This window comes from Cokeromyces recurvatus (assembly GCF_025118155.1).
Source record: "Cokeromyces recurvatus strain NRRL 2243 chromosome Unknown BX663scaffold_51, whole genome shotgun sequence".
Taxonomy (NCBI): domain Eukaryota; kingdom Fungi; phylum Mucoromycota; class Mucoromycetes; order Mucorales; family Mucoraceae; genus Cokeromyces; species Cokeromyces recurvatus.
This window is the reverse complement of record NW_026251437.1, coordinates 53,552-77,487: the sequence shown is the minus strand read 5'-3', so window position 1 is coordinate 77,487 and position 23,936 is coordinate 53,552. Positions and strand designations below refer to the sequence as shown.

Below are 23,936 nucleotides of genomic sequence, written 5' to 3'. Positions count from 1 at the left end.
AAAAATAATTCTAAAATTATTACATAATAACGAACTTTTTTTTTTTTTCTTATTAAACATGTTGGACGAAGAAAATAATCTAAGTGTACATGAAGCCATTGATCGATTAGAGAAAAGGTAAATAAAATAAATTATTTTAATAAGAATAATAGTGTTTGATTTTTATGATGTTTTGTACAGTTTTACAGAAGGTAAAATATTTATAAATGTATATAAAAGACGTTAAATAGATTAGACTAAAATGACTCCTAAAAAAAAAGAAAATGAAAGCTCTCGTCATAAAAGTCATCCGGGATATTTACGTTCAACGCATTCATCGAGTAAAAAACGTATTAATAGTTCTAATTCACCGTCTGCTATCATCTTGAAAAAGCCAAGAAGATCGTCACAACAACCACATTCATCATCCATTATACAACCCGTAATTTAGAAAAAAAAAAAACATCATGTAAAGATTATAATTAACTCTTTTTTTTTCTGTCTTTCTCTTTTTCTTTCATGTAGCATGATACCCCTTCTACTAATATTTCATTACCACGACCATCTATGCGACGAGAATCAAGAGCTTCTTCAGTATATAATTTATCTGATTCGTTGCACAATGACGAACAATTACTTCAACTTGATTATCTTTATGCAAAATATCTTCAATATGAATTTTTGAATTTTAGATTGAAAAAACATTTTACAAGCTTAAAGCAAACAGTTGAGGTAAAATATAAATAGATACAATAAATAACTTTTATATGTATTTATTTATATGTTTATATATATCTTTAAAGAGAGAGCTAGGTTTGGCTGAAGAAGCTTTAAGGGAAAAACAAAGACAAGAGATAGATAGTTTAAAAGAAAGTGATGTATTAAAGTTTTTATGGCAGATCGAAAAGATAGCAAATCAGATAGAAAGTAAACTGACTGCGGCAACAAATCATAATGAAATAAGTAAATAGACTTTGCATTTATTCAGTATATAACATATATTAACTGCTACATAAATTTAGTGCTAAATGAAGAAAAGCGGGAGATTATAAAGATATTAGAATGCTTAAACGATCTTAAGGTATAGTTGATGCAAAGCGTATAAGATAAATTACTTATAGATGGTCTCTAGGTACCTGTGTCATCTGCTCATTATGATATGGAAATGCTAGTAGAAATAAGAGGATTATTACAAGATATTCTAGAAAAATAAAAGTAGAAGTCTAAAACTGGTATTCCCGGAGTAAAAAGGGCGAAGAAGGAAGTATAGATGATATCCGTGTAACTACTGGGATATACATACAATATAAAAGATTTATTTTAATATTACTAATAATAGTCGTTATTATGTACATAGAATAAAAATGAAAGGAATGCTATTAAAAGGAAAGGGAGGGTATAGATTCTAAAAAAAAAATATACACATTTATCTACATGGTTTTGTGAATCATTGTATTATTTTGACACCCATTTTCGACACGAAGATGTCTATTTAAAGCGTCCATTCTTGCAAATGGTTTTTTACAATTTAAACAAGCGTAAGGTTTTATACCCCAGTGTAACTTTTCATGTCGATTCCGATCATGTTGACGAGCGAATCGTCTTCCACATTCGGAACACGCGAAGGGTCTTTCAGCTGTATGAGTACGCATATGAGAGGTCAAGTTATAAGGACGTGTGAAAAGTTTTCCACAGCCTGGATGAGGACAGGCATGATTTGTTGAGGATGAATTCATCGTCTTTGAACGTACTCTTCTTTTTGATTTATTATTATTAGTATTACACTGTTGCTGTAATTGAAATTCTAACAATTGAAAATCTTGTTTTGGTGGTAGTGATTCTGATACTTGTCGAACGACAGTTAATAAGGTATCCTTACTGTTTCGCTGCTCTTCTTCTTCTTCTTCTCCGTTAAAGGATAAAGATGGAGATGAGTATTCCGAACCTGTAAATGAACTCATAAAAGAGAAATCATTTTGAGATATTAAACATAAGGAAGGATCATTATCAGGTGTCGAGGATATTGAATATTGGTCATCAAAGAAAGCACCTGTAAATGAAACTGGAGATAAGGATCCTTCTATAGGTGTCCAATTTGTCCAAGGATGAGTAGTAGTAGTAGTAGTAGTAGTAGTATTAGTAGGAGATGATAATAATAATAAATCATCTAAAAGGTTGGCGTGTTCTAATTGAGTTGAATGTTGAACGATAAATTGATCTACAAATCCTAACGACGAGACAGGTGTAGGCTCTGTAATAGAGATACAAGGTTGAATGTCTAAAGACAAGTCTTCTTTCCTTTTTGTAGGTAATTCAGTCATACAACATACTGCATTATCACTTGGGAAATTATTCAAAGGAGCAAATAAAGGAAGAAAGCCGTTTGATGGTTGATGATGAATAAATCCTGTATTTCCAGTAGATAAACTTTGAAAGAGATCCATCTCATTTCCACCCACAGACAACATATCTAATGGTTGAATATTATCAACTAGTAGAATAGATTGAATATTATTAGGGGTAGATGGATACTGCATATTTAGTAAAATCCTGGATAAATAAATAAAAAAAAAATACATAAGAAAATCTTGATCTTTTTATATACATATTTTAACAAGCTGTATATAAATGTGATACTTTCCGTAAATGTAAGCGGGTATTTTTAGAAGTAACACATCGTCGTCTAGCTGCTAAGCAATGTGACCTAAATGTCCTCCATAATTGCACTTTATCATATACATATACACATCTGTATACACATATATGATCAATATATATACTATATCCTACGTGTCCCCCTCCCTTTTTTTTTCTTTAATAATAATAATAATAATATTACGATAGTCAGATTATTCAAGATATAGGTGGTAATTCTATATACTGTAAAACTATTGATTCGTTATTTTTGTATTTAAGCCTTAAAAAAAAATATTTGAATGCAGCAATACAATCTTTTATATTCACATAAACATAATATGCAAGCTATTTTTACACATGCTATATATTTAGAATAAAAGCAAATAAATTGGCTATTATTAAACAAGTATAAACAAATCTTTCATAGAATGTAATTTGAATCCCAAGTGTGTTAAATTATTTTCACTAGGAAAAAAAAAAAATAGTAGTCATAACACTCAAGAACAATAAATCCAAATGCCGCTTCGATATTATATAATGTGTGCAGTATGAGTACATCTTGTTTCGTCACGTAATCTATATGTGTTTTCTTGGTTCTTACAAATCAAGTTGCTAAAACAATAATTAATGCAGATTTGAAGGGATACATATTCTATTTAAAGACTTTAATAATTTACTGAGCAAATTGAAAATAAAATAAAAAAATTTTTAAGTTTGGATTAAAGTGGTACAAAATTGAGAAGATTGATGAATAATCAAACACTGCGAGTTCGTCATTAGTTCTCTAACAACCAATCCACTGTTAGGAAAATTTGACCTCCTGTCTCCCAATTTCAGACAACTGTTTCATAGATATAGCCAACAAAATACTAATGTAGTCAGATAAAGACATTGAAGTTGAGCAATCTAAGGACGTTAGTGCCTTATTTATTTTTCTATAGTGAACCTGTTGGAAGATTCAATCCGTTAAATGTTAATACGTCTGTCTGCCTATATATATATATATGTGTGTGTGTATATATATAAAGCAAGTTCGCAAACAATAAACAGATGAGAGACATGCAATCTTCTTCGGGACCAGGCAAATACACATGCCATTTAAAATACTACTCAACTTGCTTGAATTATGGGAATTCACCCAGGAACAACACACACACACACACGCAAAAATGGGTGATTACACATATGAGAAGCGAATGGTGTCTTTTACCAAAAAGAAAGGTGGTTGAAAACTTCAATTTAAACTAAAGAGAATACTGCATTTATCAAGGACTTTTTTTTTTTTTCCTTCATGAAAAAAAAAAAGGCTACTAGTCACCAAAAGATAATTCTAATAGAGAGGTTTATACAACAAATTTGTAAGGTTTTTATTTTATTTTATTTTTTAAAGGTGGAGGGGGGAGGAGAAAGTGATTCAACTCTTTATAAATTTATAAAGGATACGCTTACGAGAATTCATCCATATTATATCCAAGCGTAATGACGAAACAACTTTAGACAAGAGGAAAACATGAGGAGATACTTTTTTTAGTACAAAAGAGTCAAACTTTGGATTATCTTGTAAAAAAATTTGCATTTTTATTGTTGAGGTTGGATTCAATCTACATATAGTCAAGGATAGTCTACAAAGAAGGGCGTGCTCGTAAATGTCAACACACACACACAAAAAAGGGGAGGGCGGCTACGGTATATCTGTAACTGTGTTTTAGAGGAATTTATATCGACTTTTGGTGTTATCAATTGTTTCATGCATGACTCTACAGTAGCTGCTACAAAGAAGAGAAAGATACTAATAACTTCAAAGCCTGTAGTTCAAAAAAAAAAAAAAAGAAAAAGAAAAGAAGAGAAAAGTGAAAGAACCAAGGGGAACCTTATTTTTTCATTTAGCTTCATTATTCTGTCCTTTGACACACATGTTGTGCAAAGTTTTTACTACATCGTCATGAAGAATGCAAACAATTATACAAAAGTCCTATTAGAGTCTTATGTCGAAGAAAGAGAGTTTAAATGTGTATATATTTCATCTTATTCTCTATTTTTTTAAACTCTGTATTTGTGCCAAGGTCAAAACTACTCCTTTCCGCAGTAATGAACTCGCAAAAAAAAAAAAAGAAAAACTTATTTAATAACCTTTTTTTTTATTGTTATTTACTTAAGGAACGATATTTGTAATTTCTTTAGCGTTAAGTAAATTGATTTATTTCTAAGAATGTCTTACCATAAAAAAAAAGAAATAGAAAGAAGCAAACTTATCTATTAGAGTACTGAGAATTCTTGTTTTCCTTTCTTTTTTTAAGCTTTAAAAAGTAAGGAAGCTCTAATTTTGGTACAATAACTAATTTGTGGCTAGTAAATTTTGTGTTTCAGAATTACATAAGCATAGTTTCTTTTTAGAATATTATGAATTTATTTTTAGTTTTATTTTGCATTAAAGTGTACACAATGATAGGTGTTAATACGCATATCAAGGCTCTTCTATTATTATAATGCCTTCATCAAGAAGAAGGTAAATCATATCTTACTATAATAGAACAGAACATCTCTCCGCTCTTTTTTTCATTTATGTATTTATTGTATATGTATATATTTTAAAGCTCATATGCATTTTCAATAATTGTCTTGTAACTTCCATCTTCCTGTTTTTCAATATGAACACTATCTAAACGATCAACAATGACAGTAGCTCCAGCTTCCTTTAATTGTTCATAAGTGTGTGTTGTTAAACAAGCTATGCATTTCATTCCTGCGGCGATGGCGGCTCGAACACCCGCATCGGCATCTTCAAAGACAATACAATCTTTAGGGTCCTTATGAAGTAATTTGGCGGCCAATAAATAACCTTCAGGGTCCGGTTTACCCTTTGTTAACTAATATATAATAATAAGACAAGTGGTCATGATGAGATGATGACTTTTTTTTTCTTCTTCTTCTTCTTCCCCCCTCCTTCCCTTTATTATTACCTTATCACCTGTTGCCATTTCTTTTGGAACTTTAATATTAAATTGACTTAACCTTGTAGTGGCCATCATGTGTGTACCCGCTGTATTCACTGTCCAATCTTCTTCAGAGATTTGACTTAATAAATCCATGACTCCCGGTAATATAATCACACCTTCCGTCTCCTTTGCTAACTTGCTCTCAAATTCATTTACATATTTATCATTAGCAAGTACTGGTACCCATCGTTGAATTGTATCAAACGTTCTACGTCCATGAGATGAGGCAAGAATCTAAATAATACCAGGGGGGTATATATTAATTATGTGTATTGTAGTGTTATTTTTTTTTTACTGCTTTACTTGTGCTGGATCTAATCCATGTTCGTTTGCAAAATTCGTCCAGTATTTTACAACTAAAGGTGTTGTATCAATCAATGTACCATCAAGGTCAAAAACGAATGCCTTTGAATCCAAAGTTTGAATTGCTTTTGTTTGTGTCATGCTTGTTTAAAGAAAAGAGAGAGAAAAAAATATATATTCATATAATAAGACGGAAAATAAATTTTGACATTTTATATTTTTTTTAAAAAAAAAAAAAAAAAATCCGAAAAAAAAGAAATATCCGGGGAAAAAAAAGAAATATTCGGGGAAAAAAAAACCCCATAGTTTTCAAGTTACTAAAATAATTTTCCGCAATAAATGCGGCAAATCTTTGTTTATTTTGCAATAATAATAAAAATGATTGTTACTATATTACAATTTGCTTTCACGGGTAATTGTGTTTAATTCAACAGCAGCATTTGAAATAGCAATTACATCACGTTCAACAACGCGAGTTTGAAAAATAATCTTATTACCTTCTTTCCACATTGATGTTTCCAATGTTTCTCCAGGGAAAACATGTTTAGCAAAACGTGCTTTGATATTTGCAAATGATGCTGGATCATTATTACCAAATGTCTTTAATACATGTTTTCCAGAGATACCAAATGAACAAAGACCATGAAGGATAGGGATATCAAAACCACCGATGGCAGACATTTCAGGGTCAATATGTAATGGATTATAATCACCACTTAATCGATAAAGCGCGGCTTGATCTTCGCTTGTCTTTTCTGTACAAATAGCATCTGGTTTTCGATTAGGAATAGTATTGGTTGCTGTAGCAGGTCCACGATCTTCTCCTCTTGAACGTCCACCAAATCCACCACTGCCTCGAATAAACAATGTAAATTCGTTTTCAAATACCACTTCATCTGATTCATCCGTTGTTGTGACATTAATGATAACGGAAGCACCTTTACCCTTATCAAGAATATCGACAAGATGTGCCTTGGATTTGAGCGTACCACTAGTAGGAATAGGTTTCTTAAGAGATAAGAATTGTTCACCATGTAACAACATCATAGGGTTATAATTAGGTAAGAAATCACCAATAGGAACTGTATTCATAGTCGTAAAGGAAGGGATGACACCAAAGGTAGGCAGAACATGAAAATTAACATCGTTTTCATAAACAAAACTAGTATCTGTACGTTTACATCCTACCCCTAAGGCATACAAAATGACTTCCCGTTCTGTATAAGTGAATTCAAGTGTCTCGAATTCTAATTTCTTAGCTGCCTCTACATCAAGACCAGATTTAGGTGCTTCTTCAACTACATTACTAAAGTTTTCCATAAAGCCCTGGAATGAATCTTGTGTACTGTTGGGATTTGTAGCACGACCATCATCAAAATCAATGATCTTGGACCATTGAGCAGCAACTTGTTCAGGTGTTAATTCACGATTAGCAGGAAATCCAATACCACCTGTACGCTGCCAACGAACTTGAGCAACCCAACCACTTCCAACTTCAAAGATACCACCTGTCTCTTCAACACAACTATGCCCCAAATAGGCAACAAGAGGTGCAACATATTCAGGTTTAAATGCTTCTACCATCTCTGGAGGCATAATGGTAGCGATCATACGTGTGCCAGCATTAGGTGCAATCACATTACACATGATATTTTTACGTTGTCCCTCAAGTGCTAATGTACGTGTAAGACCCACAATACCAAGTTTAGCTGCACTGTAGTTAGTTTGCCCAAAGTTACCGTACAAACCAACTGCTGAAGCTGTATTAATAATACGACCATATTTTTGTTTAACAAAATGTGGCCAAGCAGCCTTGATGACCTTATAGGTACCTCGAAGATGAACACGATGAACGAGATCCCAGTCTTCATCGGACATACGAGCAAAGGACTTATCACGAAGGATACCAGCATTATTGACCAAGATATCAATACGACCAAAGGCCTTAAGGGCTGTCTCAACTACTTTATCACCATTTTCGACTGAATCATAATTGGCTACTGCCTTACCACCTGTTTTGCGAATCTCCTCGACGACAACATCAGCAGCGCGACTATCAGAGCCTTGACCTGTATGCGAACCACCCAAATCATTCACTACTACGGAAGCACCTAATTTGGCAAATAACAACGCATATGCTTTACCAAGCCCACCACCTGCGCCTGTAACAATGACCACTTGACCATCAAATCGAAGAGGTTCACCTGTAGGATTAGGACCTGAGTTCTTTGCACGCTCTAAAAGAGCTAAAAAGTCGGTATCTGTAATTGAAGTAGGGTATTCATTGGTCTTGGTAAAATCTGTAATCTCTGCCCATTTAGCACGAATAGCAGTGGGTGTAAAGCTCTCATCCGCTTTGAAGACTGCACCTTGAGAACGTTCCCATCTTAATTTAGAAACAAAGCCACCACCCACTTCAAAGATACCACCGTTATCTTCTGTGTTTTCATGGCAGAGATATCCGACTACAGGGGTAACAAATTCAGGTTTAAGAGATGCAAGGATTTCAGGAGGCATAACAGTTTCCGTCCTAAAATATATGTATACACATACGTATATATACAATTAGTATTTATATATATATAAAAGAAAGAGTGAGTAGTAGATATATTACATTCTAGAAGCAGCCATAGGAGCGATTGTATTGCAATGAATGTTATCCTTTGCACCTTCTTTAGCCAAAGAGTTACTAAAACTGGCAAGAGCAAGTTTAGCTATGTAATGAAAAAAAAAATAAAAAATAATTTTTTTTCCCATCAGTAAACTATTTTTTTTTTTTATTTTTATTTTCATATGAATATGTCTTTTATATTTTTATTTACCTGCACTGTAATTTGCTTGACCAAAGTTACCATATAAACCAGCGGCAGAAGCTGTCATCACGATACGACCATATTTTTGCTTCTTCATAATTGGCCAAGCTGCCTTTGTAACAGCATAAGAACCTTTAACATGGACGGCTTGAATAATATCCCAATCAGCATCTGTAATTCTAGCAAATGATTTATCACGAAGAATACCAGCATTATTAATGATAATATCCACACGACCAAATGCCTTCATGGCAGTATCAACAATCTTTTGTCCTTCTTCTACTGAATTATAATTTGCAACTGCTTTACCACCTGCCTTTTGAATTTCTTCCACAACAACATCAGCAGCTTTTGTACTGGATCCATCACCTGTATGTGAAACACCTAAATCATTCACAACGACACTTGCACCTCGTTCAGCGAAATAAAGAGCATAAGCTTTACCAATGCCTAATAGATTAAATAATGAGTAAACATGAATTTTACAATTTACATGAAATGCAATCAACCTCCACCAGCACCAGTAATAATAGCAACTCTTCCATCATAACGAATATTATTTGTCATTGTTAGTTTTTTTACTTATGATGAAAAGAGAGAAAAAGAAAAAAGAAAAGAAGAAGAAGAGAGAGTGAGTGAGTGAGAATTTGATAAGCAGAATTAAATAATTAATGTGATATAAATTTCACATGAAAATGTGGGGGGGAGGGAAAGAATAGCAATATTTTTAGCCAATGACATCTTAGTTTCTTAAAATTAAAAAAAAAAAAAGGCACAACTTTAACAATATACACATATAAAAAAAAATAGGTGATTATATCTTTATATAAACTTAGAATGAGATATGAAACATACATCTTATAAAAAGGAAAGAAAAGAATAAAACTTCTTTCTTCTGTCTTTCATATCTCCATTTTATATAACTTTTTTTTTTTTTCATTATATAAAAGATGACTAAAAAAAAATTACACATTGGTTCCAGGAAAAGAAGTCGTGGATCTCTTTTTTAGTAAAAAGAATACACAGAGTAACAAATAGTAGATTTCACTACATTATCCATTTTTATACTGGTTGAAACAAGTAATCTTTTATTTAATCAAAAAGAAATAAATATATATTTTAATATCACAGTCACTTTACTGTATTTTCCACATAGTCTAAATTGGTAACATGACACATTTATATATTGCCCTTCAATAGAATAAAGTAAAATTTAGAGATGTACTATTATAAATTACAACTTGCTGTAACATTAACAAATATAATTTATCCAAGAGTTTTTGTATCTTTTTAATCTCTTTACTCACTAGAAAATAAGTAAAAAAAAAAAAAAAAAAGAAAAAGAAAGTGAAGGGCGATATTATGTTTAAAAACAAAAAAAAAAAAGTATTATCTCTGTAATTATGATAAAATATTTCTTTTATTGCGGCTTCTTATCTTGTATACCTTTTTCAGTTGATATAAATAATAATAGCTTTTTTGTTTTTAATATTTTCATGTAAAACAAGTTATGTTTCTTCTTCACCAGAAAATGGATTCACAGGATATATATTGATAATTGGAGGAGACCGCTTATCATTAATTTGAATTCTAACATCAATATTTGAAAACATTTGAATACGTTGTAAACATGTTACTTCATCTAATATAACAGGCGGGATCAAATCATCTGCTTTCATATGTTTGTTAGGATCTGACTCCTTTAAACTAAGTGCTTGAAGACTATCTTTCACTTCGTCTTCTTCTTCGTCATCATCTTCTTCTTCGTCATCATCTTCTTCTTCTTCATCTTGTCGTTCTCTTTCTTGTGCATAAATTTTCTCTTCATTATGCATCGTCACAGGTACTCCACGCTTCCAATGAATATCTAGAGCTAGAGTATTTTTATCAAAATGAAATTCATCTACTGGTAATTCTTTGAGATAAATTCGCTTTTCAAGACCATATTCGGGTAAATAAATATCAAAAGTTTCTTTAGAGACTACTATAACATCGGCTTTTTTATAAATCGGTCCATCTCGTCTTTCTACCATTGAGAGATATTTACTAAGATAAAGAAGACTACTATTATCTTGTGCATTCTTAGCTGCATCCTTTCTTGTATTACATCCAAACGTTATCTTTTGAATCATCTTTTTATTATATGGGCAATTGGATACTATTAAAAAATAAATAAATAAAATAAAATAAAATAAAATAACTATTATACCTTTTCCATTTGTTTGTTTCTTTTCAAACTCTAATGCAGCTTCCAATAAACGATGCACAACGACATCAGCATATCGACGAATAGGTGATGTAAAATGTGTATAACATGGCTCATTAAGCGCATAATGATAGTATTTACTAAAATCGATAGAGCCTGAACAAAAGTATTTTGCTCGTTGCATGGTTCGAATAGCCAATACTAATAAAACATCTCTAACAACCTTATTATTGATCTTTTCAAAAGATTCTTGAAGCGAGCCAGCGCTATAAGCGTCAAAATCGAGTCCTAACACTTCTGTTATTTTAATGAATTGATTCTATATAAAGATATATTTATATATTTATATAAAAGTGAGTTTCCTACTAAAAAAAAAAAAGAAAAGAAAAGAAAAAGGTTCTTTACTAATAAACATGTCTTACAAGTCTTCTTTCAAGTGGGTCTTCATGTCTTCTTAATAATGATTCATCTGGATAAACACTCAAAATTTTTTTCGCTACACTAATATTGGCACATAACATGAATTCTTCAATAAGCTTGTTAGCTTCTTTACTTTCGTATTGTGAGACTGAAATCGGCTCTCCTACTTCATTGAGTTCAAATTGAAGTTTGACAGAATTTAATGAAAGTGCACCATTTTTATATCGTCTTTTGCGCATCTCTGTTGCAAGTCGGTGAAGAATAAAGATATCATTGCAAATTGAATGTATTTGATGACCACCATGAATAATTACTTGAGGCCCCATTTCAAAGCCCTCAATCACCTTTTGAGCGTCCTCGTATGCAAGTTTTGCACAAGATCTGATATATTATTAAATACATATGTAACTGTATATATTTAAAGTATTATGACTTACTTGATAATCGTTTTTCCATACCAAGTATCAACTGGCTTACCGTATTTATCCATTTTCCAAATAACAGAAAATGCCAATCTATTCATTAAAAAAAATTAAGCTTACTGCATATGACTTTTTTTTTTTGGTAATATACCTTTCAACACCAGGGTTTAAACTGCATAGTTCTTCACATAATAATGGTGGTAACATAGGTATAACACTATCTACTAAATAAGTACTTGTGCCCCTCATACAAGCTTCGGAATCTAATGGCGTATGTCGTTTCAAAAAGTAAGATACATCAGCAATATGGACACCCACTTCAAAATAACCATCTGATAATTCTTTCACATGAAGTGCATCATCAAGATCTTTAGCTGTCTGTGGATCAATCGAAAATATACGTTCAGAACGTAAATCACGTCTTTTTTTATATTCAATTTCTGGTATAGCCCATGGTGTTTCAGGTAAACATTGAAGAGCTACTGGACTAAATGGAGTCTGAATAATACTGTTATCTGCTAAGATAGCATCTCGTTCAGTCATTAAATCTCCTAAAGGACCTAATTCTTTTATAATTCTTCCTGAAGGGCTGACATCACTAATAAGCCAACGTCGAATCTCTGCCGAAAACAAATGTGTCTTAAAATATTCTTCATTATTCACTAAAAATCGAGGAATATCACGACCTCTGAGGGCAATGAAAGGTATGCGCTTATCATTTGGCTTAAACCAAGCTAATCGTGGTTGTTCTTTTGTACTAGTATATGCACTATTATCTTGCTGTTCATCAAATGGTTCACTATTATTATTATTATTATTCTTTTGAAACGAAAATCGTTCAAGAGTGATAACACTGTATAGAAAGAAAAAAAAAAGAAAAGAGTAAGTAATATAGACCTACATATGAGTCTTATAAGAATTACCCAACATAGGTGGTGTTAGGAGGCCTTGAAATAATGCTAACAATATGACCACAATACTTTGGTTTCTGTTCTTCTTCGTTTTCTTCCTCCTCTTCTTCTCCTACTAACTTAACCTCTTCATTCATTATCGCTTTTTCTTCTACAACGGGCTGATCTAATCTAGCATTACGATCATCTGCTTTCTTCTGTTCGCGTACTTTTCGTTCCTCCCAAGCTGTTTCAACATCTAATAACTCAACTGCCACCAAGTCACCAGGTAAAGCGCGATTACGATTTGCAAGTCCACCAATGTAAATATCATGGTCAAGCGCATCGCAAACAACATAAGCATCTGTTCTATTTTTAGAAAATCGAACAATACCCTGATAAAGCGTCTTGTTTTGAAGCCCCTTTTCAACCTCCAGAGGATTCCAATAGGGTTTGAACAATTCTTTTCTGCCCAAGTTATTTTTATCTTCTGGATGTATATATTTGGATGGTTCTTGAGACGTTACTTTTAAAGCGTCTATTTATAAATACGTTAGTAAACTATGTTCCTAAAATTACACATGTACATGTTTATTTAATTGTAATTTACGCGCACGCCAATTTTCATTTGCGTCAACAGTTTCATTCTGTTGTTTATTGATATTAGATGAATCAGACCCTTGAATTGATATGTCCTCATGACTTTTAGCAAATTGTACCCATCTATTGGGCTCATCATTCAACACATTTGTATCTGGGCTTATTTGAGGTGATATAGCTGGTCTTTCAAAGGCATGAATGCTATCTTTTGCTGATTCCATAGGGAGTTGAGATAACGGATCGACGGATTCTACTTTTAACTGCTTTTGTGCTTCATTATTATTCTTCCTCTTATTTAAATGACTTATAGGTGGAGCAAGATCGTCAATTGAAATAATTTGTATCGATCGTCTACGTCTACTACTTGAATTATTTTTTTGCCAATTGTTATTCCTTTGATTAAAACTTTTGTGTTTCCAATTATTATTCTGTTTTGTATTATCTTCTTGTTGTTGCTGCCAATCATTAGTTAAACTATCATTATCAGTTGATGATCGCTGGTTATTACTTGAACAACTGGGAGATAAATTAACATTAGTATTCCGTATCCTCCAATTATTTGAATCGTCTGCATTAGATCGCATTTTATTTCTCTAATTAAAGAAAAAAATTACTATTCCTTAATGCTTTATTATTGTTATTATTATTGTTATTATTATTATCATCATTATTATTTAGACACCATTTCTTACATTTTTATTATAGCTGTGATGGCTCATTTTTAATATACAAAAATAAAAGAAAAAGAAAAAAAAAAATTGGAGCAAATTTACATAATGTAACTTTATAATAACGCTTTTAAAACTCCTTAAATTTACGCGTGAATAGAGACATGAATACTAGGGGATCATCCCAATTTGACTCCTTATTGCTAGCTATATGCCAAAAGAAATTATTATTTGAGTGATTAATTCGAGACGGTCCTAAAAGTCCTATTGATCTTTCACGTTGTACTTGTTTATAATGATCCATGTTGGAAGGAAATAAGATCTTATCTAGTTTATCCATTGCCTTTAAATAACTTTCCTCTGCTGACCAAATATTTGCTGCATTCCAATCCCTCTCATCTGTCATTTTTTGTCTACGTTTTAAAAGTCGTTGCTTTTGTCGTCGTTCTTCATGTAAAGATCGAGAAAGGGCTAAGGCAGTTTGAAAGGCTTCATCTTCTTTATCTTGTTTCTTTTGACTCATCGGACTCACACTCTGCTTATGGATAATCACTTTTCGACTAAAATCATCATTATCATCATCAAAATCATCATCTAAATCATAACCAGTAGCTACTAATTGATATTGTGTTCTTTGAGGAGTCGGTGCAGTCATTTCATTCGTTTTTGATACATTCCCCTCATTTGGATATTGTATCCTTTTTAATAATTCAGGAACAGTGATTTGGTTTTGTTTAGCACATTGTTTTAAATGCACGATCTTTTGTCGAAGTCCACGTTGCATAAAAGATTCATAGCAAATAGGACATATCTCCAAGGTAACCAGAAGAGGCATGTCTTGACCTGCAAAAATTTCAGTCTGTTGCTGCTGCTGTTGCTGCTCCTGTTCGGGAACCATTGATTCATCCAGGCAACGATTCAGGTGCACTTGTCTTCGAGTTAATGAGTCAAGATGAGTTAGATCTTTACCACAAAAGATGCAAATATCAAATTCTAATTTCTCCTTTACATTTTGAGTATTTGATATACATTCATCAATATGTTGCTGTCGAAAGTAACTTGATTTGACAAGAGTCAAGTCTTTATCGCAAATAGGACAGGCATACTTGTTTTCTTTTTCTATAAAAGTATCTAATTCTTCTTCCAATTTTATCTGATCAAAAATGTCAGTTTCATCTTTAACTGTTTCTAGTTTAATATCATTCAACAAATCGTCTTTTGATTCCAACTTGATTTCTTCTTCTTTCTTTATAATATAGTCATCAATTGTGTCTGCTTTTACTTTTTCAGTTTTGATTTTTATTTCTTGTTTTACAGTAATGACAGATGAAGGGCTAATGGGTCGAGATTTAGAAAGTGAAATAGATGCCTTTTTCCTTTTATTAGTACTATTTGTTTGTTCATCTAATAATCTTTTTAGCGAAAAATTATTAGAGCTATATGAATCCTTTGACATAGCATTGAAAATGTATTTGCATATATTTGTATGTATTTGTGTTTGTATATGTTTAGAAATAATAATAATAATAATAATAATAATAATAATAAAAAAAAGACGGTGTTTAAATTAAAATATCTTCTATAATCTGGATTTTTCCCGGAAAGTAAAGCCTGTAAGCAAAAAAAGGAAAACAAAAAACTCCCTACTATTCTCTCCTCCCCCTTTTGATCTTCAGCAAACATGGTCAAGTTCATCAAGGCTGGTAAAGTACGTAAATAAGCATATTATAATATCAGTTTTTTGATGGATGGATGGATTATATTAACTTGATTTTATAAATAGGTTGTCGTTATTTTGCAAGGTCGTTATGCCGGCAAGAAGGCCGTTGTCGTCCGTAGTATGTATTACATGTAATAATTTATAATCGAGACAATGATTTGAAATTAGTATGCTTTCAGTTACACATTATTGTTTATAATAACAATCTTACGATATTTAATCAACTAAAAGAGAAATAAGACATATAAAATTAGCGACATGGAATTATAATTGTTATCTATTAACACAACCAAATTACAGATATCTATTTAATGAAAAAAAAAATTATTGAGGATTTCATTATAGTTGTCAAGATTAATAATATTAATTATTTATTCAAAAACGAACGAATATATAAAAATTGCACAACGAATCTCAGGTGTATGTTGTATTTAGAAGTTACTATATAGAGATAAGAAAAAGTGTAATGTGGAAGCATATTATTAAAGAATCAATTCATTCGTCTCGATTATTTTTTTTTTTTTCATAATTTATATAGCCTAACTTATATTCTTTTTTTTATTTGTTTAAAAAAAATTAAAAGATCACGATGAGGGTACTAAAGATAGACCCTACGGTTATGCTGTTGTTGCCGGTATTGAACGTACTCCTCTCAAGGTCACTAAGGCCATGGGTAAGAAGAAAGTTGCTAAGCGTTCCAAGGTTAAGCCTTTCGTCAAGATCATTAACTACAACCACATGATGCCCACTCGGTAAGAGTTGCCATTTATAGAATAATGACACAAGTATTAAACTATTCTTTATGTAGTTATGGTTTGGAATTAGAACAAATCAAGGGTACTATCTCTGCCGATACTTTCAAGGAACCTTCTCAACGTGAAGATGCTAAGAAGGTTATTAAGAAGCTCTTTGAAGAACGTTATCAAACTGGCAAGAACAAGTGGTTCTTCAGCAAGCTTAGATTCTAAGTTACTTCTTTATAAATTATGATGAAATAAAATAAAGTATTCATTACTTGAATGTTACATAAAACTATTGTAAATTGTTTCCATGTTTATTGTTGTAAAGATTTGACACTATTATTTTGTATGCATTTTTTTTTTCTTTTTTTTTTGTTGTTTTTGTTTGCGGACCGGGATAATATAAAGCGGGCATAGGAGGAGTTTACTAGCGGAGAGAATGAAATTATCAAGTAAAAATGTCAAATCAAGCTGCATCAAAATGAAGCCTTCTCTTTTCCTGCACATCAAAGTAAGGCGATAAACCATCAAATCCATACATCCATCCATCCATTTGTACAAGTATCATTAACATCCTTTATTGTTCTTTAGATATGTCTCGTGTCCCTGCCGTTCTCAACGCCACCGAGGAAGATATTCAACTTCTTTTGAGTGCTCAATGTCACATTGGTACCAAGAATGCCAACATTCGTATGACTCCTTACATCTTCAAGCGTCGTGCTGATGGTAAAATAAAATGGTAATTGAAATTTGAGTTGAAACTAATTATTATGTGTGTAAAAAAAAAAGGTATCAATTTGATCAACATTGGTAAGACTTGGGAGAAGCTCATCTTTGCTGCCCGTGTCATCGCTGCTATTGAGAACGTAAATATATAAACAACTGATCTAAAATGATCTAGTCCTAATTCTATTCTTTTTTTTTTAATATGTATATATAAATAGCCTCAAGACATTGTTGTTGTTTCTGCTCGTCCTTATGGTCACCGTGCTGCCCTTAAGTTTGCCAAGTACATTGGTGCTGAAGCTATCGTCGGTCGTTTCACTCCCGGTACCTTCACTAACTACATCACCCGTTCTTTCCGTGAACCTCGTTTGGTTATCTGTACCGATCCTCGTTCTGATTTCCAAGCTATCTTGGAAGCTTCTTATGTTAACATCCCTGTCATCTCTCTTGCTGATACTGATGCCTCTCTTAAGTTTGTTGATGTTGCTATCCCTACCAACAACAAGGCTAAGCACGCTATTGGTTTGATTTACTGGCTCTTGGCTCGTGCTGTCCTCCGTCTCCGTGGTACTCTTGACTACAACACTCCTTGGGATGTCATGGTTGATATGTTCTTCTACCGTGATCCTGAGGAAATTGAGAAGGAAAATGCCGAAGCTGAACTCGCTGAAGGTGGTGACTTTGCTGCCACTGCTGAAGCTGCTGCTGGTGAATGGGCTGTTGAAGGTGATGCTGAAGGTGTTACTGGTATTGCCGCTGCCGCTGAATGGTCTGCTCAACCCACTGACTGGGCTGAAGAAACTGAAGCTCCCGCTACCTCTTCATGGGATGCTTAAATAATATAGATGTAGAGAAATAAAAATCAAAAAAAAGACGAAAGAATATTTTCCCTTTTATTTAAGGAGTGGTTATTATTATTATTTTAAGAGTACAAAGGAGAGGAATATTATTTTGTTACACATGAAATTATTAATTTTTTTATATAAAAACAAAAAAGTTTAATTGCTCTTTTTTTTTTGTTTTGTTTTACTTTTTATTATAAAAAAAAAAATGGCAAATAATACGAATGACTTTGGCAATCCTTTAAAAAAATTTAAGCTTGTATTTCTTGGAGAACAAAGTGGTAAGCTAAGCTTAAAAGTGAAAAAAAAAAAGGGTTGATGATGATGCGGGTCAAGATAAGTAATTAAAACTATAGTTGGGAAAACGTCACTTATTACTCGATTTATGTATGATACATTTGACAATACTTATCAGGTACAAATAGAAAAAATAAAATAAAAATAACAATGATTATATAACTGTATTCTTGATAAAAAAAAAAGGCAACAATTGGTATCGATTTTTTATCAAAAACAATGTATCTTGATGATCGAACGATTCGACTTCAATTATGTAACTGACCCCATGTTTGATATATGAATGAATGACTGAATAATATACATGTATATATATTTTTTTTTCTTTTCTTTTTTCTTTATCTATAGGGGATACTGCTGGACAAGTAAGCATATTACATAAGCATATCATATAGATATTTAATTTTTTTTTTTTTTTGTGGCATTACTTACTTATAGGAAAGATTTCGTTCCTTGATTCCAAGTTATATCCGAGACTCTTCTGTTTGTGTTGTGGTATATGATATTACAAGTAAATAAGAGAGAGAAAAAAAAAGGACAACTCTACATGTTTATAATTCTTATTGAATAATAGATAAAAATTCTTTTTTGAATACATCCAAATGGATTGATGATGTTAGAGCAGAAAGAGGGCACGATGTGATTATTGTATTAGTAGGAAATAAGACGGATTTAAATGATAAAAGGTATTTATACAACGCAGGGTAGGTCTTGATTCATTTATTTACTTACTCATTGTATATAGACAAGTTACCGTAGAAGAAGGGGAAAAAAAGGCAAAAGAATACAATGTTATGTTTATAGAAACAAGTGCTAAAGCAGGTTATAATGTATATATGATTTGTTATAGATGTACAGAATTGATTATTAACTATATATATATATTAGGTTAAAGCACTATTTAGAAAAATAGGACATGCGCTGCCTGGTATGGATGGTCAATCAGAGGATGGTCAACGAGATCAATGTAAGGATTATCAGTTCAAATAAAATAGACAAATCACTTACCGTATATATATATATCTATTAGTAACAAAAGTAGATCTAACAGATACATTTGCACGAAAGGAAGAAGCAACTTCATGTGCATGTTAAGAAAAAACAAAAATACTCTTATAAATCTCAAAAACTAATATCAAAAAAAAGGAGGGAGGAAATAGAAATAATATCATTCAAATTAGTTTCATTAGAAATATTCTACTTATAAAAAAAAAAAAGAATTTTCATGTAATTAGGAACCCAAGGAAATAGCAAAATGAATCAAAAGTTCTGTTTAAAACAAATAGTTTCTTGTATATGTGAAAGTTAAGAGAGAGAAAGAAAAAGTATAATTCATTTGATATAATTAAGGAAAACAAAGGCAAAGGAGAGGATATGGCTCCAAGTAAAAGAATTATGAGGTGCATTTAGTAGTTTATAGCTGCTTTATTCTTCTCCTAGTTAGAGCTTAATTTTAATTACAGTGAAATTCAAGATTTTCAAAAATAGCATGTAGCAACGAAATAAATGCGCAATATTTCCCGAGTCAGTTATAGAGGGGAAAGAAGAATAAAAACCTTCCTAAAGGATAAGAAGGGAAAAAGAAAGCGAGAACGAGAAGGAAAAAGAAAAGAGCAGTATTTTGGAATTAAGAGAAAATATAATGAGGATAAAGTGAAAAAGAGTGAGAAGAAACAATTTAAATTTAAATACAAACCAGACCAAAGTGGCCAAGGAAGACACACACATACACTATTACTTGGACAACCAATTCAATAGCTTGAGACCAGCAATTTTTTGCTACAGTATTTTCGGTTGAGTTAAATTTTTTCGAGACATAAAATAAATTACATTTAGACTATGCTTTAAAAATTAAGACTTTAGTTTTTAGACATTTTCTTTTTTCTTGAAACTTCATACTAAATGGATTAGATTAAGTACAACCCAGAAACTAAACTATTGCTAAGAGAGCACAATATAAGATGGAAATTGGTAAATATGAGTTTGGTTTTGGTATATTGAATAATTTAGTTCATTTTGAATCTTTAAATCAACAAGTAATCGAACCTCAACCAATGGAAGACTTAGTGGAGGAAATTACAGTTGACATGAGTAAAATCAAGCTCAGTACAAGGAAATATAAAAAAGTATGGAGCAGACCAGATAGAAAGATTCATCAAGATGCTCCAAGAAGAGGGGTCATCTGTCCCTAAAGCGGCTGCGGTATGCGACATACCTCGTTCAAGTGCTTATAGACTTTTGGACGAGTTTAATACTGGTGATGGGCATGTACTTGTAGGCACAACAGTCAAACCAAAAACTATCAAACCTAAAAAACTTTTCCAGGAACATACCGAATTCTTGATCGCTCTTTTTGATAAAAATCCATCGATTGTTCTTGAAGAAGCCAAATCGCAGTTATTAAGCAACTTTCCAGAAATAGGTGATATTGCTATTTCAAGCCTTTACACTCATATTCGAGAGAAATGTTTTTTGAGTCTCAAGCAAGCGAGCAAATACACTGCAGAAAGAGACTCACAAAGGACTTTAGATCTTTGATACCATATGATAACTCAGTGGAAAGCAGTAGGTGTTGATTTTTTGAAAAACTGTGTGTTTGTAGATGAAGCCGGTTTTCATTCACAAATGATGAGAAGCAGAGCTTGGTTGAGAGCTGATGAACCAGTGAAAGTAAAGGTTCATAATCAAAAAGGTGTGAGTATCAGCATCATTGGTTGCATAACTGCAAGAGAAATCCTTAGTTTTTCTAAAGCTGAACCCTTAAAGAAACATAAAGCTCCACAGCTTGAAAAAGAGTATCATCCGGATGAGCGTGATTCAAAGAAGAGGAAAGCAGATACATCAAACCAAAAGCCTAAACTTCTCAAAAAGGGTATAACTGCGTATCATATTGTGAAATTCATGGAATCAATTATGGATGTAATGGATCAAAATGATATGAAAGAGCATTTTATTGTGATAGATAACTGCAAAATACATCATAGTAAATTTATTGTTGATGCTATAAATACTCGAGGTTATAAACCTCTATTTATACCATCTTATTCCCCTTTTCTAAATCCTATCGAAGAGTGCTGGTCCAAAATCAAGAAAAAATATCAGACGAAAGCCGCTCGAAAAAGGAGATGAGCTAACCCTCCTCCCCACATTGCCAAAGCACGTAAAACTGTTACTACGCAGGATTGTCAGGGTTAGGTTAGACACGCAACTTCATACTGGGATAGGTGTTTGCAAAAAGGAATTGGCTTAAAGTAATGCTACCTTTTTCTCATTTTTACGTCTCAAAATGATTTTTACGAAGTCCAAAAAAAATAAAATGTGGTCTAATTTTTTTTTTAAAAGCGTCCCAAACTCAACCGAAAATACTATAAGAGATGACAAGACAGGTGCTTCTTTAACTCCAGATGAAAGTCGATTAAAATGGATTAGGATATTCTCAAAAGTTATTTCTGTAACGCAAAATAAGACTAATGTAATGACCATTGCCTTCAATGTATGTCAGTATCTCAAAAAGAGGGAAGTTCGGCAAAGTTATATCACAATTTACAATGATCAAAAACTGAAGTTTGAGCTTGAAAAAGAAAACGATCAAGTAAAAAAGAGATTAAGAAGGAACTTTGCTCAACAAATCAACTAAGAATTAGACGATGAGTTTAACGCTACAGTACTCAGAAATACCAACATTGATCTCGTGATAAATAGCAACAATAGTAGCAACAGCAACAAAAATATTCTCGTATTGAAAAAATATCAATATTAAACAAAGAATATTTGCTGAAGCTGAGATACTGCATAATAAAAAGTATTCACAAAGGGTCGGGTTCGGTCAAAGGTATTTGTAATCGTCGATGCATATGTAGGCACCATATAGCATGAGATCTTGTGAACATGGCATTAGGGTGATAGATGCACGGTTTAGGGACACCGCCAGGTAACCAACCTAGACGCCAGCGGACTATTCGGCTGCGTTCTGCATTTGACATAGGTAACCAGAGGATATGATTGATACCCAGGGTAGGACGGCAGGCAGACAAGAGAACAGCATTGTTGTTGTTTCGTCAATCACCAAGATTATCTTTCAGGTATACTTTACAGATGCCAGCAAAAGTATGAGGATCATAAGTATCATCGTCAATAAAGGCAGTATACCGTCGCCAGTTGTATCGTCTATATTATGTTTTCCAAATTATTTGAAATATGAATTCGATTTTATTTTTTTATTTTATTTTTTTATTTTATTTTTTATTTTATTTTTTTATTTTATTTTTTTTTTTTTTTTTTTTTTTTTTGAAATACAAATTCAAGTTATTTGAAATAGAAATTCTATTTGTTCGCAAAGATAAGCGTAATTAATTGAAAAAATAAAAAAATAAAGTCAAGTCAAACAACTAGATATTTGTTTACTTTCTAAAGATACTATAACCACATACTTTCTTCACTCAGAGTATAAAACCGACTGCCTAATAATACAGTTGAAACCATTTTATGCGTTCCGTATGTAATTATTCAGTACCAAAAGGGTTTGTTTTGGTCTTATATTGTAAAATAATTACAACAGACAACGTTTAATATATCAGAATTTACCAAAGCCTGCCTATAAGAACCGCAAAATTTTTATTTTTATCACATTTTCTTTTTTTTTTCTCCTTATTATCGCTATCATAGTATAAAACGTAAAAGGAAATTTCCCCTTGGCCCTAAGGAAGAGGGGGTCACTCTTAAAAAAAGAGGTATGTAACAGAATAGGGAAAGCATTACTTAATAGTATACACACTCATGGTGTCTTTGTAATAGCGAGTAAAGCTCTTCCCAAACCTGCTACTACTACTACCAACTATGATGAACTCCTTGAAGACTCTGATGATGATTTTCAGCTACAAATAAAACTTCGCAAGAGAACAAATAAGCTCCATTATATTGAACTAATAAAGTAAAAACTGATATATGTAAATTAAGGTCAAGAAAACTTATCATCCAAGAAATATAAAGAATATGAAGAAATAGAGCGTACCATTGTCCAAGAAAAACAATCTACTGAACAAGGTAATCATTTATAACTTATTTTTTTTTTCGAAAACAACACTCACAGTTTCACCAGTTAAAGCTACTCCTGCTAAAAAAGACAAAGGTAAAGGAAAGGCAATTGATACAGCTCCTACTACCAAAGGAAAAGGTAAGGTTTACACTTGATTCAATACGTATCAGTGTCATCATGCTGATTTATTACATAGAAAAGATGTCAAAAACAACAATGCTATAAATCATGGACAAACTGATATTTACACTGCTGTTGACACTGGTACTTTTGACAAGAAAGGAAGAATTCGAAAGACGTCAACCAGAGAATACTATCATAGGTCTAGATACAACCTTGCAACTCAAAAGCGCTTGAACCACCAACAAAAACACCAGGCATATTTCAATATTATCAGTAAAGTACCCTCACTTAAAACTTCTGGTTTAACTGATTATTTCTGATAGATTTGAAAATTATCAAATGCTATTTGATTGTTACAACATAGACAACTGGTAAGCATAATAACTTGTTATTCTACATATCAATTTTATGCTCATATATTATACTATAAACAGGTTAATTAAACTTAACTTTAAAACTTATATCAAAAAACAAAAAGTTACTCATAAAATTGCCAAAAGAATATTTTCTAATAGTCTA

General features: G+C 32.1%; 11 protein-coding genes across 11 annotated transcripts; 6 read left to right on the top strand and 5 right to left on the bottom strand.

The window, feature by feature from the left end:
• Nucleotides 1-72: 72 nt before the first annotated feature.
• Nucleotides 73-1,301, top strand: BX663DRAFT_297271 (uncharacterized protein). Its single transcript, XM_051522027.1, has 6 exons — nt 73-117; nt 220-421; nt 505-711; nt 783-942; nt 1,002-1,060; nt 1,112-1,301. The coding sequence occupies exons 2-6, from the start codon at nt 242-244 to the stop codon at nt 1,190-1,192; spliced, it is 687 nt and encodes a 228-aa protein (XP_051377708.1). The 5' UTR covers nt 73-117; nt 220-241; the 3' UTR covers nt 1,193-1,301.
• Nucleotides 1,302-1,409: 108 nt separating this feature from the next.
• On the bottom strand, nt 1,410-1,715 carry BX663DRAFT_444525 (uncharacterized protein; the record flags this gene model as incomplete). Its single annotated transcript, XM_051523626.1, has 1 exon — nt 1,410-1,715. One exon carries the CDS (start codon nt 1,713-1,715, stop codon nt 1,410-1,412), a length of 306 nt encoding a protein of 101 aa, XP_051377707.1.
• Nucleotides 1,716-5,024: 3,309 nt separating this feature from the next.
• On the bottom strand, nt 5,025-6,151 carry BX663DRAFT_527321 (HAD-like domain-containing protein). Its single transcript, XM_051530026.1, has 3 exons — nt 5,916-6,151; nt 5,577-5,846; nt 5,025-5,483 (listed from the first exon to the last, which is right to left on the bottom strand). Exons 1-3 carry the CDS (start codon nt 6,054-6,056, stop codon nt 5,205-5,207), a joined length of 690 nt encoding a protein of 229 aa, XP_051377706.1. The 5' UTR covers nt 6,057-6,151; the 3' UTR covers nt 5,025-5,204.
• A 70-nt stretch (nt 6,152-6,221) lies between these two features.
• On the bottom strand, nt 6,222-9,481 carry BX663DRAFT_527318 (uncharacterized protein). The gene is made up of 4 exons (XM_051530025.1): nt 9,238-9,481; nt 8,738-9,178; nt 8,530-8,629; nt 6,222-8,445 (listed from the first exon to the last, which is right to left on the bottom strand). The coding sequence occupies exons 1-4, from the start codon at nt 9,293-9,295 to the stop codon at nt 6,309-6,311; spliced, it is 2,736 nt and encodes a 911-aa protein (XP_051377705.1). The 5' UTR covers nt 9,296-9,481; the 3' UTR covers nt 6,222-6,308.
• A 641-nt stretch (nt 9,482-10,122) lies between these two features.
• On the bottom strand, nt 10,123-14,005 carry BX663DRAFT_527315 (uncharacterized protein). Its single transcript, XM_051530024.1, has 8 exons — nt 13,959-14,005; nt 13,277-13,859; nt 12,700-13,204; nt 11,928-12,629; nt 11,792-11,869; nt 11,357-11,735; nt 10,938-11,253; nt 10,123-10,886 (listed from the first exon to the last, which is right to left on the bottom strand). The coding sequence occupies exons 1-8, from the start codon at nt 13,983-13,985 to the stop codon at nt 10,237-10,239; spliced, it is 3,240 nt and encodes a 1,079-aa protein (XP_051377704.1). The 5' UTR covers nt 13,986-14,005; the 3' UTR covers nt 10,123-10,236.
• Nucleotides 13,940-15,449, bottom strand: BX663DRAFT_527313 (uncharacterized protein). Its single transcript, XM_051530023.1, has one exon. The coding sequence runs from the start codon at nt 15,388-15,390 to the stop codon at nt 14,065-14,067; it is 1,326 nt and encodes a 441-aa protein (XP_051377703.1). The 5' UTR covers nt 15,391-15,449; the 3' UTR covers nt 13,940-14,064.
• A 31-nt stretch (nt 15,450-15,480) lies between these two features.
• Nucleotides 15,481-16,622, top strand: BX663DRAFT_546958 (ribosomal L27e protein family-domain-containing protein; the record flags this gene model as incomplete). Its single annotated transcript, XM_051530982.1, has 4 exons — nt 15,481-15,642; nt 15,718-15,772; nt 16,238-16,406; nt 16,463-16,622. The coding sequence occupies exons 1-4, from the start codon at nt 15,616-15,618 to the stop codon at nt 16,620-16,622; spliced, it is 411 nt and encodes a 136-aa protein (XP_051377702.1). The 5' UTR covers nt 15,481-15,615.
• Nucleotides 16,623-16,985: 363 nt separating this feature from the next.
• BX663DRAFT_527308 (ribosomal protein S2, flavodoxin-like domain-containing protein) lies at nt 16,986-18,173 on the top strand (the record flags this gene model as incomplete). The annotated part of the gene is made up of 3 exons (XM_051530022.1): nt 16,986-17,120; nt 17,184-17,260; nt 17,339-18,173. Coding segments are annotated over 3 exons (830 nt in total), but the record flags the coding sequence as incomplete, so codon positions are not given.
• Nucleotides 18,171-19,354, top strand: BX663DRAFT_556464 (ras-related protein rab-6A-like protein; the record flags this gene model as incomplete). Its single annotated transcript, XM_051531718.1, has 9 exons — nt 18,171-18,243; nt 18,319-18,377; nt 18,446-18,515; nt 18,608-18,624; nt 18,698-18,770; nt 18,834-18,945; nt 19,005-19,089; nt 19,148-19,226; nt 19,290-19,354. The coding sequence occupies 9 exons, from the start codon at nt 18,171-18,173 to the stop codon at nt 19,352-19,354; spliced, it is 633 nt and encodes a 210-aa protein (XP_051377700.1).
• A 765-nt stretch (nt 19,355-20,119) lies between these two features.
• Nucleotides 20,120-22,612, top strand: BX663DRAFT_584322 (uncharacterized protein; the record flags this gene model as incomplete). Its single annotated transcript, XM_051532228.1, has 5 exons — nt 20,120-20,681; nt 20,862-21,178; nt 21,330-21,454; nt 21,602-21,851; nt 22,565-22,612. Exons 1-5 carry the CDS (start codon nt 20,420-20,422, stop codon nt 22,610-22,612), a joined length of 1,002 nt encoding a protein of 333 aa, XP_051377699.1. The 5' UTR covers nt 20,120-20,419.
• A 132-nt stretch (nt 22,613-22,744) lies between these two features.
• Nucleotides 22,745-23,737, top strand: BX663DRAFT_490641 (uncharacterized protein; the record flags this gene model as incomplete). Its single annotated transcript, XM_051524971.1, has 4 exons — nt 22,745-22,757; nt 23,216-23,302; nt 23,349-23,432; nt 23,496-23,737. The coding sequence occupies 4 exons, from the start codon at nt 22,745-22,747 to the stop codon at nt 23,735-23,737; spliced, it is 426 nt and encodes a 141-aa protein (XP_051377698.1).
• Between the last annotated feature and the right edge of the window lie 199 nt (nt 23,738-23,936).

What these genes read in the sequence shown, in the direction of transcription:
- BX663DRAFT_297271 (XM_051522027.1), top strand. Translation starts at nt 242, where the DNA reads ATGACTCCTAAAAAAAAAGAAAATGAAAGCTCTCGTCATAAAAGTCAT. An exon ending in AACAAATCATAATGAAATAA is followed by an intron (nt 943 to 1,001) that starts GTAAATAGACTT and finishes ACATAAATTTAG; the next exon opens with TGCTAAATGAAGAAAAGCGG. An exon ending in AATGCTTAAACGATCTTAAG is followed by an intron (nt 1,061 to 1,111) that starts GTATAGTTGATG and finishes GATGGTCTCTAG; the next exon opens with GTACCTGTGTCATCTGCTCA.
- BX663DRAFT_527318 (XM_051530025.1), bottom strand. Translation starts at nt 9,295, where the DNA reads ATGACAAATAATATTCGTTATGATGGAAGAGTTGCTATTATTACTGGT. An exon ending in TATTACTGGTGCTGGTGGAG is followed by an intron (nt 9,179 to 9,237) that starts GTTGATTGCATT and finishes TTAATCTATTAG; the next exon opens with GCATTGGTAAAGCTTATGCT. An exon ending in CCTATGGCTGCTTCTAGAAT is followed by an intron (nt 8,446 to 8,529) that starts GTAATATATCTA and finishes CATATATTTTAG; the next exon opens with GACGGAAACTGTTATGCCTC.
- BX663DRAFT_527315 (XM_051530024.1), bottom strand. Translation starts at nt 13,985, where the DNA reads ATGAGCCATCACAGCTATAATAAAAAT. An exon ending in AAATGAAAATTGGCGTGCGC is followed by an intron (nt 13,205 to 13,276) that starts GTAAATTACAAT and finishes ATTTATAAATAG; the next exon opens with ACGCTTTAAAAGTAACGTCT. An exon ending in TTAAACCCTGGTGTTGAAAG is followed by an intron (nt 11,870 to 11,927) that starts GTATATTACCAA and finishes TTTAATGAATAG; the next exon opens with ATTGGCATTTTCTGTTATTT.
- BX663DRAFT_527321 (XM_051530026.1), bottom strand. Translation starts at nt 6,056, where the DNA reads ATGACACAAACAAAAGCAATTCAAACTTTGGATTCAAAGGCATTCGTT. An exon ending in ATGGATTAGATCCAGCACAA is followed by an intron (nt 5,847 to 5,915) that starts GTAAAGCAGTAA and finishes GGTATTATTTAG; the next exon opens with ATTCTTGCCTCATCTCATGG. An exon ending in AAATGGCAACAGGTGATAAG is followed by an intron (nt 5,484 to 5,576) that starts GTAATAATAAAG and finishes ATTATATATTAG; the next exon opens with TTAACAAAGGGTAAACCGGA.
- BX663DRAFT_527313 (XM_051530023.1), bottom strand. Translation starts at nt 15,390, where the DNA reads ATGTCAAAGGATTCATATAGCTCTAATAATTTTTCGCTAAAAAGATTA.